The sequence below is a fragment of the Pyrgilauda ruficollis genome, unplaced genomic scaffold (assembly GCF_017590135.1).
Source record: "Pyrgilauda ruficollis isolate IOZ18807 unplaced genomic scaffold, ASM1759013v1 scaffold45, whole genome shotgun sequence".
NCBI classification, from domain to species: domain Eukaryota; kingdom Metazoa; phylum Chordata; class Aves; order Passeriformes; family Passeridae; genus Pyrgilauda; species Pyrgilauda ruficollis.
This window is the reverse complement of record NW_024526044.1, coordinates 105059-123332: the sequence shown is the minus strand read 5'-3', so window position 1 is coordinate 123332 and position 18274 is coordinate 105059. Positions and strand designations below refer to the sequence as shown.

Sequence of the window (18274 nt, the reverse complement as noted above, 5' to 3'; positions counted from 1 at the left end):
TTTTTTTTTTTTTTTTTTTGTTTTTTTTTTTTTTTTTTTTATTTTTAATCTTCAGGATTATTGCTTCCTGCAGCGCTGACCTTAAAAATAAAGAAAATAATTTGATCTGCAAGCTTTTGTAAAGCTCACAGCTTGTGTTAGTTATTTATTAATATTTTTGCTTGCATTCCAGAGCCTGTGAAGATAATTGTCCTTTCTCCTTGTTTCTTCCAGTTCTGTGTTTATGTCAGGTCTGCAACCTTTGAAATTACTGATAAGGAAGGACTCCTCTTTCTTTTGGTCTATTATGCCATTATCGTAAACATACAACATTGATTTTTATGTATCTATACAGGGAAAGCTATTTAGGATGCTGGTAGAGAGGTGGAAATACAATCTGTGCATATGTATATACAAAAATCTGTTATGAGGATGATAACTATTTTCTGTAGAATAGCTGAATCTTGGTATAGCACTTTGGGAATTTTGCAGTGGTTACAGCACAGGAGACTCAGCAATCCTGCACATCCTGAATCACTCCTTTCCTGCATGGTGACATATGTGGACAGAAAGGTAGAATAATATCTCTTTTTTCCCAACATGATGTCCCAAGTAGTGAAAAATATGCAACTTCCAGTATAAAGATGGGCACTGCTTAACACACCTCTGGAGATGAACAGGCGTTTATAAAGCCCCTCTTTGATTTTCAGAGAAGGGATCTCATTCTCCACAGGATGGTGCTAAAAATCCTTTAAGAAGGACAGGACTTCCAAATCCCCATTATGTTTCCTGTGATTAGCGATAGCACTTTGGCGGATAACAGCATCCAGGATCAACTTGGAAAAGTCATACCACGCCAAAAACTCTTGTTATACTCCACGGAATAACATCAGACTTGGTCTAGGGACTCGGTCATAAAATTCATATCATTTGAGAAATTCCCCCAAGAAAATTAAGCTCCAAACTAATTGAAGCAGCCCCTGGTATCCCACCATGTACTCACTCTCGGGGGGGATCCTGTCTTTGTGCGGACAGCCGGAGAGGCTGCGATGGTGGGGGTAAAGTCCCGTGACGTGTCCAGTCCCATCGCAGCCAGGAGTTGGACATTTGATTTCTCGCTTCTCAGGTCTTGAAGGATCTAAGGATTGTGGGGAAGAGGCAGAGGGAAGCAGGTTAGTGGATTTGGAGGGGAAGAAGTGGAAGGTGCTGAGGATGCTTCTCACTGCCTTTCCAGTCAAGCAGGGGAAACCTTTGGGTTTTGAGGTTTTTTTCCTGGAGGTGGAAATGTAACACTGGAAGTTTCAAAAATTGAAATCCGAAAAGTGATTTTAGGAACTGACACAGCTCAGAGTGTGGACACACTCACAGTGAGCAGGCCTGGCTCAGAGCCAGGGGATGCTGAAGTCTCTGCCCTCATGTTTCTGTGGTCAGACTCCTACCACTACTTTAAAACCCACTTGGATTTTAAACCAGCCCTTCTGCTCAGGCTGAAATTTTCAAGGTTAACTGACAATTTAGCCAAGCAATTCCTCTTCTCAGAGGGAGGAGCCCTTGTGATGGTGTAGAGGACACCATCATTTTATGCTTTCACTATTGACCTCAAGGATGTCCCCATCCCTTTGGGCATTGAGGATTTGTGGTTGAATTCCCCCTGTGGGCTGTGAACTCCCCCCACATCAACCTAATGGTCCGTGCTGAGCAGACAAGTTCAGCTCTTCCACCAGGGATGGGAGGGAGGGAGATACACAAGGGTTTGTCCCATACCTTTGCCGTAGTAGCTCTTCCGGATGCTGTCCAGCGGTTTGTTCTGTTTGTCCTCCACCTGGAAGTGCTTCACGTGCTCTCCTGGCAGCCGGCTGGGCTCCCGCACGATTTTCACCTGCTCGGCTTTCAGGGCAATGGCTTGTTCCAGCAGCCCCAGGTTGCCCCTGGTCATCATGTCGTACATCTCCGACTCATCAGTCACGGCTGATTTCTGGGAGCGGGCGTCGTCGTCCTTGTCGTCATCCGACCGGACTTCCACGATGACCGAGTACTCGGGCTTGGGGCTGAACTGCCCTTCACAGTGGCTTTTCTGGGGGTCCTGAGAAGTGTGAGGAGCTTCCTCGCAGATCACTTCATCCACTATTGCCAAATCAGAGAGGAACTCCTCTTCTTCCTCCTCCTCCTCCTCCTCCTCATCCTCTTCCTCCTCTTCCTCCTCCTCGTCATCCTCTTCATCATCATCTTCCTCATCCTCTTCTTCTGCTTCAGCCTTTTCCAGTTTGCAGGACTCCTCTCCGTTCGTGTCATCCCGGGGCTCGGGACACAACTCGCTGCTGCGCTCGCTGGTGACCTCGATGACCTCCTCTGCGTCCTCCGTCTGGATGATGATCTCCTTGTCGCACTCTTCCTCCACCAACTCCTCTCCTGCATCCTCATGGACCAAATGCACCACGTTGGACGCTGGCTTGGAGCCCTGCAGCTCTGCTTCAGGCAGCTGCCCTTCGATGGCGAGAGTTTCCTCTGCTATTTGGCCTAAGTTTAGGAGAGAGTTGGCGATTATTTCTTGGTAGCTGCTGTAGTTGGCCTTGCTGGGCCCGGATGTACTCGTTGCTGTGTTTTGTCCATAGTGGGTTGATTTTGCTGGGCTTCTCTCTGAAGGGTGGAAAGAAGGAATAGAAAGAAGAAGGGGAAAAAGAAAAGATGGAAAAGAACAAAAAAAAAAGGTGAGGAAATGAGAAGAGGAGGAAAAGAAGAAAGGAGTAAAAGAGAAAAGGAGGGGGAAGAGAAAAGAAGAAGGAGTAAAAAAGGAGGCAAAGAAACTAATTATATAAACTCATAAAATACAACTTTGTTGGACTTAAATTTAATTGAAACCAGAGCCTGGAAGTTCCACCTCTGGAACATGCTAATTTATTGAATTTGGGGCTGGCAAGATGAAAGAGGATTTCCACATGGGGCTCAGATGCACTATCTTCCCACTGCCACCCCTGCGCTCCCCAGGCTAGGGCTCCAAACCAGTGAGCAAGGCAGTGTCAGGACCCCAGCTGAAAATCCATGTCCTTCTCCAAGTCCTTTTCCTGCCACTCCTCTGCTCTTGGATAGTGGCCAGATCTGTCCAGGGAGGAGGATCCTGCTGAGCCCCTCATGGCGCCTGTGTGGGACCCTGGCTGCCTTCCCCACCACACAGCAAGCTCCTCTGTGCTTTCCATGGGTCCTTCCATAGGGAGCATCCCTGAAGGAAAAGCTCTCATTTTTAAAACACTGGAGGCACTGTGCCTTCTCATCTTAACCAGAGAATTGCCAGTGTGCTTCTACCCAACAGTGAGTCCCCCCAGTAACTGAGGGACCCATCCTGTACCTAATCCAGAGGATTAGGTAACTCCTGGCTGTTAACCCTTCCTGCCCTTTCTTCATCTGCAGAACACAGCTCTGCAATCAACAATGATAAAGCACCTTCTGCTGCCTGGGGGCTGCGGGTCTCCTCCTGCTCCATCACCTCTGCCTCGTCCTCCTCCAGCATCCCCTCCGACTCGTCAGAGCCGGACTCCTCCTTGGCCTCGGCCTCCTCGCTGCCGTCGCTGTCGACGTTGTAGCCTTCATCCAAGGCCAGTTTGAGCGGATGGGATTTCCTCTTGGACACCAGATGTTCGGCCTCAGCATCCTGAAGTTTCCTCTTCTTGGCTAGAGGGCAGCTTTGTAAACTGCAGATGGGATCAAGGAGAAGAGAGGAGGCATTGCTGAGTGAGAGAGGGCTGGCTACATCATCCCAGGTGGTTAGGCAAATATAAGTGGGACAAAGACAAAAATACTACCAAAAAAATCATCCAGGACCCGAGATTTTTAGCTGGTTTAACCTCCGTGGCCACATGTGCTCTTAGACCTGGACTTTGTGCAACTACATCAATTTTTTTCCAGAAATCAGCAGGCAAATGCTGGGATGTGGCATCCCAGGACTAATGTTGGTGATGGGCACCATGAAACCAGGCACAGGGTGCAGAACCAGCCCCTGGGACATATCCACCAACTGCTCCAATTTCACAATTCATGGCGTGATGAAAACCCCCAGTTAAGTCTTGCATGACCTCCCATGTGTTCTAATTTGCCTTCCCCATCCATAGAGGCAGACCAAAATCTCTGCCCATCACCAGCTCCCACCAACCCCAGACAGATGAGTCCAGCACTTGTGGCCAAGTTTGGGATCTATAGGAAGGCTGCTATGAGTCTGGAGGAGCAGATCTCCCTAAGATCCCTTAGAGACTGATGGAGAGAAGAAAAAGAACCAGACTTTCTCCAGTGAACACCTGTCTTTGACCCTGTTGCCCACATTTTTCCATCCCCACTACCTCCAACCCCACCTCACCTTCTGTGTCTCGCATACTTCCCACGGATATGTCCTGAGCCGTTACAGCCTGGGGTTGGACAGCTTGGGAGGGAAACAAACAACCATCAGGAACAGCAAGAGGACTCGGAGAATTAATTAGGATTGTATCCTCTACAGTCAGTTAAACAGGTGCTGTGCCCAAGGAACAAGCTAACTGCAAACAGGAAGTTAATTTCCTTCAAATGGTTCTGTTCGTCCCTTTGAATTCCAAGGGAGGAGGGCAGGAGAGCAGCCTTGCAGTTTGCTAAAAATTAATGAAATTACTCACCCCATTTAATTAGATGAACAGTTTGCTATAGTTTTATGAGTATGTTTAATTAAAGATTTGCATGTGTGAGAGCAAGCTTTTAAAGGCAGACAGCTACTGCACTCTGCCTCCCTGCTGCTACTCTCCAGTTTTCTTTTTCTCAGGAGGAAAACATGGGATTTTCCCTTATCTGGTGGCTTGTCAGGGAACTGGGGCCACTTACAGTAAGAAAAGTGTGTGTTTTGGGGAAGAGCAAACTGGGACTTTATCATGGAGGTTTTAGCCAGACACATTGGATGGAGATCCCCAGGACTAAAATCCTCAAAACCTCACTTTTGGGGGAATGGATAGGATTTAGATGATGAGATCTCCCAAATCCCTGCATTTTTTTCTTCCTGCTCTGCAGAAGAGGATGAGTTAAAGGCTTGCAGGGAGCTCTGAGCCCGCTCACAGCCACTGCTGCCTTCACTTGAGCATCCCTCCACGGGACCACGGTCTCCCCTGCAGGGGTAATTAGTCCCAGCTTCAGGAGCTGTAAGGGCTCCAGATAAGAAGCATTAAAGCAAACATTTTCTGGCAAAACCAGATTATGGCATTGATTATAGGATGCCCAAGTGACTTGCCTGATGTCTGAGGAATTCTGGAGTCGTGTAGGATTAATAACCTCATTTAGCACTGTATCACCCTCAGCCTGGGAAGCTGGAAGTGCTAATGAAATCTCTTGATGACAGTGCAAAGGGAGAAGGCATTGCCAGCCCAGAGGGGATCTGGCCAGCCTGTTATTCTCAGAGCAAAAGACGTGGGAGAACATTAAATAGTACCAAGTGCCAAGTCAGGCTTTAGGGACTCAGAATTTTGCTCTCAGCAGAGCTCAACCCTTGCAGAAAGCTGAGGACACAGAGGGTCTGGCTGCTCCATGGGTGCAGCAGCTCTGGGAGCACTGGTGATTTATTAATGGTTCAACTCCCTAGAATACAAGTCAGATCTTTGTGTTCAAAAACCATAATTCAACCCAAAACTGGGGCAGGACAGTGCTGCTGAGCTGTCAGGAGAGTAGGAATCCTTGCTTCAGGGAGACTGACTGGCTTTAGGTTAGCAAAGCAAATGCTGAGTGGGCAATTGGTGGCACCAGATCCCCTAAGGGGACACAGTGCTCTGGGGAAGTGGAAGCTGCCCCTCATGGCTCCTCCACACAAGTCCCCCCTTCCTGCTGTCCCCTTTGCTTGTGACCTGGCTTGAACCCGTGGTGCTGCACATCCTGCAGTGCCATCTCTTGTGGGATGGCTCCCAGCTCTTCTGGCACCCACCCACAGCCCCAGCCCCACACATCCGGGGTCTGGCCTGACAGCAGAGTGTCCCTTCTCCAGCAAGACACTCGAGGTCATAGAGAACAAGATCTCATCCCACTAACATGTGCAATTGGAAGAGAGAGCTTCCCTCTTCGCTGCTTATGATTTAAAAGTCTATTTCATGTTAATTATCCTCAGGCCTGACAGGCTGCTCTGTCCCAAGCAGCCCCAGTCACACTTTCAGTGACTGCGCACCGAAAGAGAGAGCAGTGTTTATGTCACCAGTGACTTGCCTGAAAAAGGCCTGATTCAATGGCAAACAGGAGCAGCTCTGATGAAGACGTTACAGGCTTTTATAAGTTTTCCTGTATCAGTTAAAGCAGATTACCTATCACCCCATTTTTAATGTGGTCTAATGAAACCTGCAATAGAAAGTATGTAGGAAAGAGGCAAGTGGTTCAGCATCGAGGTTTGCAGAAGCAGGTGTTGATTTGGGATGTTTCTGGCTTCACTTTGTTGATTTAATGCCTTTAAAGAGCACCAGCACAAAGGTGATGCTCTACATGCTCTGGGCCAGGCTTTCCCTCCCCACTCTCCTTTGGGGAGTTTTCGTGTATTTTGGCATGAGTCCCGAAAGGGGAAACGGGCTTCGAGGTCTGTTAAAGCTGCTCTCCATCCCTCAAGAGCCACCACACCGAGCAGCTCCCCTCCTCTCCGCTGCCTTCATCTGCTTGACAAAAGGGCTTCTTATTGTTATGCAGACGATGCCCTGCTTCCAATTAGTCGATTAATCGTCCAGTTATTCAGGCAATTAGGTGACAGCTGCAGAGATGGCTTTGTGGAGCACTCTGTCCTGCCCCTTAGATATGTCACCTGCTCCAATTACCACCTCCACTCAAGTGTTCAGCAATAAAAGTTGAGAAGGGGCATGCCCAGTGCTGGCTCCTCCCGGCTCTCCAGAGTAATCCGAGAGTGGAGGAGCAAAATGCTCTGAAATTGCGTTGGTTTAGGTCCAATTACTCTTTGACACACGCGGGAGGCTGCAAGGCGAGGCAGCCCCTGCTCTCAGTGCCTGTCCAGGTTAAAGGCTCCTACCTCTGGCACAAGCCCCTGTGCAAGTTTTAGGGGGAGCTTGCAGGTGGGGGAGGCTGTTACATCTAAAGAGAAGCTCTGGAGGGCTGCACAGGCTCTGCTCCTGCTCCTTTGGCTGCTGCTGTTGGCATCCCAGCGCTGCTAAATGAGTGACAACAGGAGCTCGGGGACTGAGCAGAGGACAGGGGGGCTGAAGGAGCATCCAGCACCAGAAGTGACATGACAAATATGTGGAAAAAACCTCTGGTTGGTAGGATGGTGTCCCCAATGATCCTGAAACACAAACCCTGGGCATTAGGTTTGAATGGGGTGTAGATCTGGGGTGGGACAGCGGATGACTTGAGGGTCTCCAGTCTAATGTCACTCATCCAGAGCTGCAGTTTATTCCTTTAACCCTTGTGATTCCCCTGATGTGTTGTCTAGTGGTACCCTGAGGATTTGGACACACCAATAGAAGACCCCATTAGTCCCATGGGTTTGCTGCCCTCACCCAGGTTTCCCAGCTGAGGGGCTTCTCTCAAGCCAGTCCCACCATGTGCCCCCCATCCCTCCCATGGCCAAGGAGGAGCAGGGTCCTTACCTCACCTCCTGGCCGATGAGCTCCGTGGGCACTGGGCGAAGGGCAGGATGCAGCAATGGAAGCAAACACAAAGTCAGAAACAAACCAGAGGTGCCCGGCCCCCCGAGACTGAAGCTCTCCTGCCAGCAGCTGGGTTTCTGTTTCCTCCCAATTGGAAAGGAAGGGGCCAGTTTATCCTGTTGTCCTTTGTTGCATGCCAGCCTGTAGCAAATTATTAATCCTGCCTTGTAAATCCTCACGCCTGTGCTGATTTTCAAGCAGGTGAGTGCACACTGGCAGCATCAGGGACTACCTCTGTTCTTTGAATCCGTGATGACTTTGAAGTTAATGGAACTATTCTGACATGCATGCGTGTAACTCAAACATTTTAAATAAAGACCGAGTTTTCTAATGCATTCATCTCTCTTTTTGCCCTTTAAAGCTGCTCATCAGTTTCTTCTTTGACACTTCCCAGCTGTTTTCCTGCAATGGCCACATTCACCTCTATAACACCAGCATCTTTCTCCTCTCCCTGTCCCATCAGACTGAGGCAGGAGTCCCTGCCAATGCTCAGACATATTGGGGGGGATTTGTTACTTGGGGTATAGGGTAAACAAGAGTTTGTAGGATTTTTAGGGATTATTCTCCACTTGTGCATAGGAGGGCTTCTCTCTGCTCACAACAAGAACATACAACAACCTCACATCGAAGCTGAAACCTTACATCCAGCCAGGAATCCAAACAATCAAGAGGGAAAAAAAAAATCCCTCAGCACAAGTCTAAATTTGCCCAGGCTAAAAACCATAACACGTTTGCTCAATTTGTTTGAGCTAATTGGGTTTCCTGGGATCCAGCTCCCAGTGGGATGACTCACAAGCTTCAACAAACTGGAGGCAGTGACGAGTCCCAGGGTGCAGGCAATAAATTACCTTTTCACATCGAGAAACCCAGATTCAAGTGTGGAAAAGGCAGGGTGTGAGAAAATAAATAGAATCAGGGCACTCTCATTTGCAACCTGAACAAGCACACCTTTGTGTATGTGCAACAAAGCAATGAAATCCAAATATTCAAGCTCAGCTCAACACAGCTGGCAACATCTGGGTTTGGTTTTGTTTTTAAAAGGTGCAGATGCTGTGAAAAGCAAGGAGGAAGGAAGGTGAGGACAAAAGGAAGGTGGCCCAGCCCAGCTGTAGGATGAAGGTGCAGTCCCTGCAGCCATCACACCTTTCCAACCTTGCTGGTTCCTCACTTCCAGCCACCTTTGTAACTCACCACATCTACAGCCACAGAAATGAACCAAAAAACAGAGAGGCTGGTCTGTAACCATCACCCATGGCTATGGGACTACCTGAGGTGACACCCTGGGCTCTATCTCTGGGAGAGCCTCTTGCCTTCTCCCAGAGGGAAAACATACACAGCATTGCAGTTCTTTTTTTTTTATATATATATTTTTTTCAATCCAGAAATAAATCACAATCAATCTTTGCATTAACCAGTTGTTTGTCCTCCCATCCCTGCCGGGGCATGGCCCATTTGCTTCTCCAGCATGAGCTACTTCTGCCAGGCGCTCTCAGATGTGTGACTTCAAAGCCGCTGGCAGAATGAGCCTGATGAAAGCTCTGGGAGCTGATCTGAAGCTCCAGTGATTGCCATCCCCTACAGCAAAGCAGGCACTGGGGCTTTTTTTCCTTATTTGCTTGTTATTTTCCTTCAGCTGAGTGTAGAGGATGAGGGTTAAATATCATAATGACCTATAAAGTTTGTGGTTGCGATTTCTGCAGGTTTTTTTAGACGAATTTCAGTGGGGTTGGGGCAGGGGTAGTGAGCATAAGTTGAAGAGTTAAGCCTGGACTTGAAAAACCAAAGCCTATTTGGGGCAAGGAAAGTGCAGGGAGCTGAGGTCTGCACAGCCCAGTGCTCCCACTCACCTCGGATAGACTTGGATCGCGTGCGTGCTCTCTTATCATCATTTTCTAAACTCATCTGCAACAGAAAGAAAAAAATCATTACTGAAAGATAACCAGAAAATCATCACTAAAGGGCAAGCTCATGTGTGGTTGTGGCTTTGTGGGTGGCTGGGGAAGCTTTCCTGTGTTTTTGAGATGGAGGCTTCTTACCTTAATGCTGTTGTTCAATCCACAGTGCTAAGATTTAGCAATTTTAAATTAATTTACAGATCCTGGGACACAGGAAGGACTTTGTCTGTTGAGTAGCACAGAGGGACAAACACCCATATGTGTTGGCTGTGCATGAGATAGCCCTTGCTAAGGGCAGAGCTGATTTCTCTGGATTTACAGCACAGAACTGCTGTGAGCACCTGGGTGGAATGCCAATAGAGAATCAGAAATCTCTGAGTATGTATCTGAGCTGATCTCCTGCATGAACAAGGGCAATTTTTCACAAGTGCCCTAAAGAACAACCTCTCGTCTCTGCTTAAATTTGCCACAGAGATGACTGCATCTAAATAACTCACAACATGGACATCAAACACGAGGTCTGCAGGGAACACGGGCATGAATAAGTAACATCAGGGACTTCAAAGTTCTGGATATTAATTAAACATCACCACATGCCACAAGGTAGAAGAAGTCTGAAGTGCAGCCACCTCTGGGGTACAGCACCTTTGAAACCAGGCAGTGCCTGGAGGTGGGAGCAGGAAAGCAGGGATCTCCATGGCATGGCTGGAATGATATAAATGGGATTTCATTAACGTTGTCAAAGGAGTTGCTGAAGTGGTCAAAGAACTGTTTTCCATCTCACCCTTGACACAGATGCTGTCTCTGCAGGCAGGAGTGTTTGGCAGTAAATGCCAAGGGGGAATGGCAGGATGGGGGTGTGAGCAGGGCAGGGGGTCAGAGCCTGCTAGGTTGGGAAGACAATTTGGGTTTTACTGCAGCGTTACCATGTGGAACACTTCCTCCAGAGATTACAAGGAGAGAGGAAAGGAGGCGAAAGAACCACTTACAAGTGGGATTTGACATAATAAAAACCAACTCTCTGGAATATCCTCTACAGGCCCAGTTAGAGAAGGAACAAACCAGCTCCTGTATTATTCCTAAATGAGGAGGTCCCATGGCTCCAGCACCCCTGACAGAGCAGGGACACCACCTCTGCTGTCTCTGGGGCAGGGGCAGGAAGGGACATGCACACAGAGCATGTGCTGCTCCACTGGCAGTGGGGATGGTGCAGGTAGGGTATGTGCTGCTGAATCCCTACATGCACCCTAAAAACATCTTGATGAATGCTGCTCCCAGTTCCCAGGGGCTTCTCACCCTCAAAGGAGACACTGCTTGGTGCTTTCCCTGAGGTTTGGGAGCAGCAAAGAGGGAGGGAAGCTGTTGAGGCAGGCAGGAAGAGGAGACCAGGCTAAAATCCCCTCAGAGGAGGGATGAAGTTTTCCCCAGGCGCCTCTCTCCTTCACACTGCCACCTTCCAGAAATTCAGTGTTAACATGCAATATTTGTTAGATGGGGGGAGGTTGGAGAGGAAAAAAGAAAAATGAAAGGGGGAGTGAGGAGAATCAAAACCTGGAGCAATTTATGCACCCTGTCAGCATTCAGCTCATGGCACGGCAGTGTTGTGCTCCGCGTTTATTACAATCTTCCCAATAACACAGCAGACAATTACTATAATTTGTATTTTTAAAGCCCCAGTTCCCTGCGGACCAATGGCTCCCGTTTAAAGTGTGGAGAGGAGCAGGTGTCACAGGGACTTCATTACATTTATGAGCCTTCCAACGCCGGCGTGTGCGGAGCTCGCTCCCTAATGCCACCGCACGGCGCCAACGCAGCGGCACCTTGGATTGCTGGGAGCCTCCAACCAGCAGGAATGCCAGAGAGGGCTTTTTCTTTCTTTCTTTTTTTTTTTTTTTTTCTCTCTCTTTTATTCCTTTTTTGGCAATTCTCACAGGGAATTGGTGTGTGTTGGGGCAATATGGGTTTCCTGCAGATCAAAAGGGCAGAAGAGGTCAGGCTGTGGGAAGGGCAATGGGCAGTTCCTGTGAGGGGCAAGGACCCACACAGACAACATGGAAAAACAAAGCAAAATTTCAGTTTTCTTGGCCAGACAGGTGGGATGGGCTCAAGCTGCTAATCTATAAATAGGGGAGATCCCATTTCAGGTCAAATTTGTCTTTGGGAGTTAACTATCATGTGAGCTGGCATGCAGGCTCCTCACTACAACACAGCACCTCAGAGCAATTCCTCCCATTGCCTCCCATTCCTCTTTCAAGCCAGGATCAAACACCCTGGGAAAGCAGGATTAGATTCAGTCACCACATGGGCAAAGGGGACGGGAGCCACCTAAGGCAGGGACAGACCCACAGAGTCACAGAATTCTCAGGGCTGGAAGGGACATCTGGTGACCCAACCTTGTTAAGGACCAATGAATGGAAAAGCCAACTAGGCTGCCTTGCCTGGCCTATTCTACCAAAAAAAAAACCCAAAAAAAAACCCCCAAAAAAACCAACAAAACGACTCAACAATCCACCTCCAAATTTCTAAATTATTGGGAGTTTTCTCCATAGGGAAGACCCCATTATTTGTTTAGAGACCCTGACACAGCCTCACTGCTGTGTTTTTATAATGTTTCACTTATGTCACTGTCTGGATGGGATGGGCTCTGTGTTTCCAGATTCTGTTTTCTACCATCAAGCTCCTTCTTTTAGCTTAAACCAACATCAGGATCATCCTCAAAAATCCTCATTTCCCTCCAAAGTGCAGAAACACCAGGAATAAGATACATTTCGGAGCTCAGCCTCTGCTCCTCCCAGGCAACCAAACAACTGGCAGAGCCCTGACTGTGCTTCTGGAGCCTCTGTGATATCAGGCTCAGATGCAGAAAGGTTACATGAAACCATTGTCCTTTATTGTTGCCTTCTCAGCCAGAAGCCCTCTAGACAGATCGTTTTAATGTGAAATTTCAGGTCACACAGTGCATGTTTGCAGTCCTGGAGACCGACAGGCTATTTTCATTAGGTCTCTCTCTTGTTCACATAACAGCCAGGCTGAGGAGCTGTCTGGATTTCAGTCTTATTGCTTTAACTCTGAATGAAAACAAAGCAGCCCAAAAGGAAACCTGCAAATAAATTATTGCTGCCAGATGCCAGTCACAAGCACATTAGTCTGGCTGGAAAAGACAGAGGTTTATTCCACACTTCCTCACCTTATCCATGGGTTATCTCTAAGATTAAATCAAAATCAACATCTAGCAAGTTTCCTAACCCAACACTACAGGAAAGGACCCTGTGCTGGGTCTCAGGGTACTCCCTTCAGGATTCAGATCAGTGGTAGTCAGGGTAACCTTGGAAACTTGACTTCATCTCTGTGTACCCCTTTTCTCTCTCTTTTCTCTCTAAAAGTAAGAAATGTCCCCTATCCTGTTTACCCTGTACTAAGGAGCTCCCTGACATGAACAGAATGTAAGTTATAATGATAATTTGTCAATGCTGCAGACTTAAATCGATGATGTTCAGACATAAACTTGAAATGGAGTTTAACCTGAGCACAGTGTGAATTTTAACAGCCAGATTCTACAGCCCAGGTCTTGTTCTGCTGCCAAGACAGCAATACAGCACGGATCTGAAGTTTCATTTTATGGAGTACCTACAGGGTTGACATTTTCTTCTTCCTTCTTGTCTTAATACACATTTCCTTTGCATTGGAAGCCCGAGGAACATAACAGAACACAAACCCACTGGGAGCCCAGCACGTGCTGATGCCCAGGTGTGCCTGGGCTTCGACAGCTCTATGCAAATCTGCCATTAAAGGCCCTGCTGAAATTCCCCCCGGTCAGCAGTAATACTTTATATGTATTCAAGAGCACCACAGAGCTCAGAGAAAATAAACATGCTGAAAAACCCTTCAGCTGGACAAAGGGAGGTGAGGATTCAGCAGGAATATTTATTTTACACTGAAAGCAGCAGAGCTTCCATCGGTGCTTATTTGTAGATGTAGCAAAAAGCCAATTGCAAGAAGCAGCATCTGAGCTTTAGAGGGACAGACAGACACACAGTGCCTCTATTTTTAGTTTTAAAAACCCCCCAATTTATATTTGCCTAGCAGCAGAAGGAAAATGCCAGAAGGAATGACATTTTTTTCCTACAGAATTATTGAAAAGGGGTTTTCTACTTGGTCCTTCCCCTCTTGAAGATCCAAGGAGTCCCTTCTTTAGCTCCTCAAGGGAAAAGGCAGCAAAACTGCCTCTCAGTGGGGATTGGTTTGAAGGGCCTATCCTGATTTCTCCTCCCTTATGTTTCTTATAAGAAATTCCTCCTTGGCTGTTGCAGGCTGAACACAGGTGGAGAAACCTGGATCTGGGTCTCCAGATTTCTCCCCTTTCCTCTCCATAAAGTGCTGTGGCATCTTTGTTCATTGCAGAAAATGAGGAGGACTTTGTCCTGCTGGACTTCTCTAGCTGTGAATTTTTTAAATAAATAAATAAGGGATGATGGAGGGAGAAATACTCTTGATCAAGTGTGCCTCTACTTTTTAAAAAAGGCTCAGTAGTAGCTCCCAGCTGCTATTTTATAACCACACTCTGAGATTAGGAGGATTTTTTTTCCCTCTTCTTCCTTTAGGGTCTTCCTAGCTGCTTGATTTAAATCCTCCTGACGTTCCACCTATTGTGAGTCCTGTTCTCAGCTGAATAAGCTCCCGTCTGCCTTTTGCTCTGACTGCTTCCAGGAAAGGACACCCTGCACGGTGTTCCCGGGCTCGGAGATGGGGAGGGGGGAGGATTTTGCCTTGACATGTCGAGATGCAAACCCACAGCTTGTACCCACCTCGAATCTGACACTCCAGCTGTGTCACAAACATCCTCCTGAAGCCGTGCTGTCATTTTGCATTTGCAGAAAGGGACCAACCCCCCCAAAACCACCCAGTGCTGCGAGTGAAGCGCTTCCCGAGCGCTGCCGCGATGGCAGCAGCATCCTCCACACTCGGGGGAAGCGGAGCAGAAAAGCTGCTCCTGAGCATCACATCTGACACAGACGCAGCTGCACCGCTGCCTCCACAGCGCTGACAGCCCAGCATTAGGCTGGCTGATTGCAGAGGCCGTGGTTGGGGTTGACACACACCTTCCTCTCCACTCTTGGGAAGTGCTACAACACGCAGTCCCAATGCTGGCGAGACCGAAGTGGCTCCGTACGTGCCCATGGCTCTCGTGCCAGAAGAGGAGGGGTAGGGAAGAGGGGGGGGGAAAATAATTGTAGTTCTTCAATCTCATTGTTTTCCAGCTCTGTGATAAGCCAGCTGCCTTTTTTCCATGAGATTATCTTTGGGTGTCACAGTGTGAGGGGATTGCTGAGATCTCGCGAAGGGGGCAGCAGGGATGGGCTCTGGTGGCCCCATCACCATCCACCCTAGCTGTCCTGACAGCAGTCAGCCCTCACCAACAACCCGCCTGCTATTCAGCTGCCTCCCAGCTAGATCCCAATGGCACAGGAAAATAGAGATTTGGGAGGCAAAAGTTCATTTTTGCCACCAGACACTGTGGTCCAGGATGAGCCCTGGCAGCAGCGTCTGGGCTCAGCTGGCTCCATGCAGAGATCAGCTCTCCCCAGCACTGCAGAGATCTCATTTCAGACCTGTCATGAGAAATTTTATCCCATGCCTGGACTTCTTTAGAGGTAAAAATAAATAAGTAAACGTGCCCCACATCCCATTGTCCTTCACCGTTGTGTATCCTGTGGATTATGAGCTGTGACTGGCATGAAAAACTACATTTAAATACAATATATATTTATGAGTGCACATAGAAGTGCCAGCATGTGCACACAATGCAGATCCAAAGGTTAGAGAGTGATCAGGACCTCTCCCCCCGTGAGGTAAGAGGGCTGCACACTCACACAATATCCAGGCTCCCTTCAGACTCCCCCTCCCCATCCCCTCCTCTCATCCCTGAGCCAAGCACTCAGATAAAACACAGATAAGCAGAGCTGAGGATTGCAAGAAATGGTTAATATTCGTGATGTGCTTGTTAGAGACAGAGCACCAGATGAGCACCAGGTACTGGGAATGTTACCTTTTGTAATCATTACTTTATTAACATACGACAATCTTATTAAATCTAACCTAAGTGCTTATTTGGCAGGTTCAATAGAAAAGCCTTAATTGAGCTCATTTTAAATATAGCAACAACTGCTTACTCTGCTTTCTAAGAAGGTGTGAGCTTTCCTGGCGACACCTGCATGCAGCTGACAGCTTGTTAGGGAAGAAGGATGTTTTAAAGTGTGGATTTTTGCTGGTTTGGAATTTTCCCAGGGTTTGGTTTATCTAGGGATACAGGAAGAGTTGGTAACATCAGTCACCTAACGAAGCTTCCTCATCACCCAGGTGGGTCCATGCACTCACTGGAGACGCTGCCTGACTACTGAGAGGCCAAAATAGGACAGGAAGCACCATTTGTGCAGTGAACAGCCCAGTTCTCTGCTTAATTAAAGCTTCCTAATCTGCTGGCAGTGAATCTGCCGGGAGGTTTGACAGCCTTGGCTGTACCCCTTTCATCAGCCACAGCTGCAGCAGTAAATGAGTGGCTGTGTTGAGCCCCAGGAGCTGTCCAGGGTCCCGGTGGGGATGAATGACTCGCTTGTCCCCTCCAAAGGCACCACAGCTTCACCTGGAGCTCGAGGGGCTCCTTCCGACCAGCCGGCGCCTTGGAGAAAGGGCCTATTTTAACAGGCCTGGGAGTGACCTAAATACCCAGATCTGAGCCACCCTTGAAGGATGGCACTGGAGAGGAAGGCAAGGATTTAAATATCTGGACTCCAAGCCAAACTCTGACAGCTGGAAGCCCTCCCTGCCCGGATTCACTGTACAGGAGGTTTGGCTGTGCAAGGAGACAGAGATTTCCAAGTCCTGCCCATCACGTTGTGGGTACCGGAAAGGCTCCGTTCCCCCAGGAGCAGCTGGTCCAGAAGGAGCTGGAGCACATGTGGCCCTTGTCCCATGGCCAGCTCATGGGGTGGGGGGGTCACTGTCCTAAAAACGTCCTTTCTTGTGCACCCACCTTGATGCGTGTGCCGTGCAGGCCGGCGGCTCCCTCGCAGCTGCTGATCTTCTCTCCACTGGTCCACCTCTGGTTCAGCAGCTCACCCCGAAACTCATTTTCTGGGGAGGGAAAGAGGAAAACAGGGTCAGGACCCAGAGTCAGCCCAGCACCCCTCAGCAGCACCAACCAGAGGTAGAAATGCAGTGTTTATTCCCTGCCTGCTTTCTTTAATGGCCATACAATTCCTGAGGGTATCCATGCCTTCAGCAGGAACCCAGGGTGCTGTGCCAAGGCCAAGAGCCCAAACCATAAAGAATTTCCACCCTCAGCTGATCCCAAACACTGCAGCTCTGCTCAGCTGGGTCCTCAGTTGGAAAACACGCTGTTAACAGTTGAAAATTAACGCTGAAAGACTGTGATAATTCAATCTTAGGGTGATGTACATCCAAGATGGTTCTTAAGATAGGTGACTGTCAAAGTCCCCTTTATGTATTTGTCCTAAAACAGCTGTTCTGAAGTCAAGAGGGAAGCTGGGGGGGACTTTTCTAGGTGTCACAGGAGAATCATTTGTGTTAGAGGCCCCAATGTTTGAAGCACTTTGCTCTGGCCTGGACCTTCAGAAAAGGTTCAGGGCTTGCAGACAAAACCCATGAGTTGCTGAAACATTATTCTGCTTTGGAGAAGCTCCGAGGAAAGGAAGTGGGGAGGCACAGATGGCCAAGCAGATGATGAAAACCAAAGAAAATGAGGGAAAGAAGCTAGAAATGGACAGAAGAAAGAAGAACAAAGGGGAAAAGTATCAAATAAGAAGAAATAAAGATGTTTCGATAGCACATTCATAGGTCAGCACTGTCTGCCTGCTTATCTAAAGGATCTACCTCAGCATCCTTCTCCCAGCTGCATGTTTTAAAGCAGGAGCATCCTCTATGGGATGCAGTAGGGGCAGGAGCAAAGAGAGGATTAAACTATACAAACAATAGATCCTGGATAACCTGAAAGATAGCTTAGAAGATTTTTGAAAGGATGAGACGTCATGAGACTCAATCACAAGGAGGAGAAATTAGAAACACGTTCAGCTTCATCCTCTCTGGGCCTGTTTCCTCATGTGAGCCCAAGTAAAGGATGAATCCTGGAAGCTGCTGTGGTTAAATCTGGCTCAAAGTGCCATTTTATCCTTGCCAAAGGCCCCACCCTGATGTCCCATGCCTTCATCCCTTTAAGCAAGAGGTGAGAAAAGACTGAGTATTGGGGCAAGGAGCTTGGCCTGGCTGAAGGTGTGCTGGCCACAGCAGTTCAGAACCTTCCAGCCTGCTCCAGTCCCTCTGCCCAGTCCAGCTGGAATGGCCAAGGCAGCTCTGTCAACACTGGAATCAGATTTCCTCTATTCCATGCTGCTTAAATGCATCTGGTCTCCAGGGAGGATCAGCTTGCACTGCTGGCTCTGCCCTTTCCATCTCCCTCTGGATCCTGGCTTCAGCAGAAACAAAGCTCACTGGCTGTGTGAAGGACATGTCTGTTAACCCCTGCCTGGGCCACCCACGAGCAGCTGTGGGATATAGTTTTAAATAGGATTTTTAGCCCATGGGAAGCAGATCCCAGAGGGAATGGCACATTCTGGGGTCCCTCCTGGCACTGAGGCTGGGTAGTGATAGCTCAGAGCCTGCAGCACTTGAATCCACACCCCCTTGGAAAACTACTGAGATGCTCAGCTGGTCTGATGGATCAATCCCAAAGGAAACCAGCAGCTTTTCCCC

The 18274-nt window shown here is 48.3% G+C and overlaps 1 protein-coding gene across 1 annotated transcript in view; it reads right to left on the bottom strand.

The window, feature by feature from the left end:
* The window catches only part of MYT1 (myelin transcription factor 1), a 35246-nt gene extending 25731 nt beyond the window's left edge, over positions 1 to 9515 (bottom strand). Inside the window, exons 1-6 of the mRNA XM_041478474.1 lie at positions 9461 to 9515; positions 7554 to 7584; positions 4325 to 4387; positions 3416 to 3665; positions 1744 to 2614; positions 983 to 1117 (exon numbers count right to left, since the gene is read on the bottom strand). Coding sequence (XP_041334408.1) covers positions 983 to 1117; positions 1744 to 2614; positions 3416 to 3665; positions 4325 to 4387; positions 7554 to 7584; positions 9461 to 9515 — 1405 coding nt within the window. The remainder of the gene's footprint in view (positions 1 to 982; positions 1118 to 1743; positions 2615 to 3415; positions 3666 to 4324; positions 4388 to 7553; positions 7585 to 9460) is intronic.
* Between the last annotated feature and the right edge of the window lie 8759 nt (positions 9516 to 18274).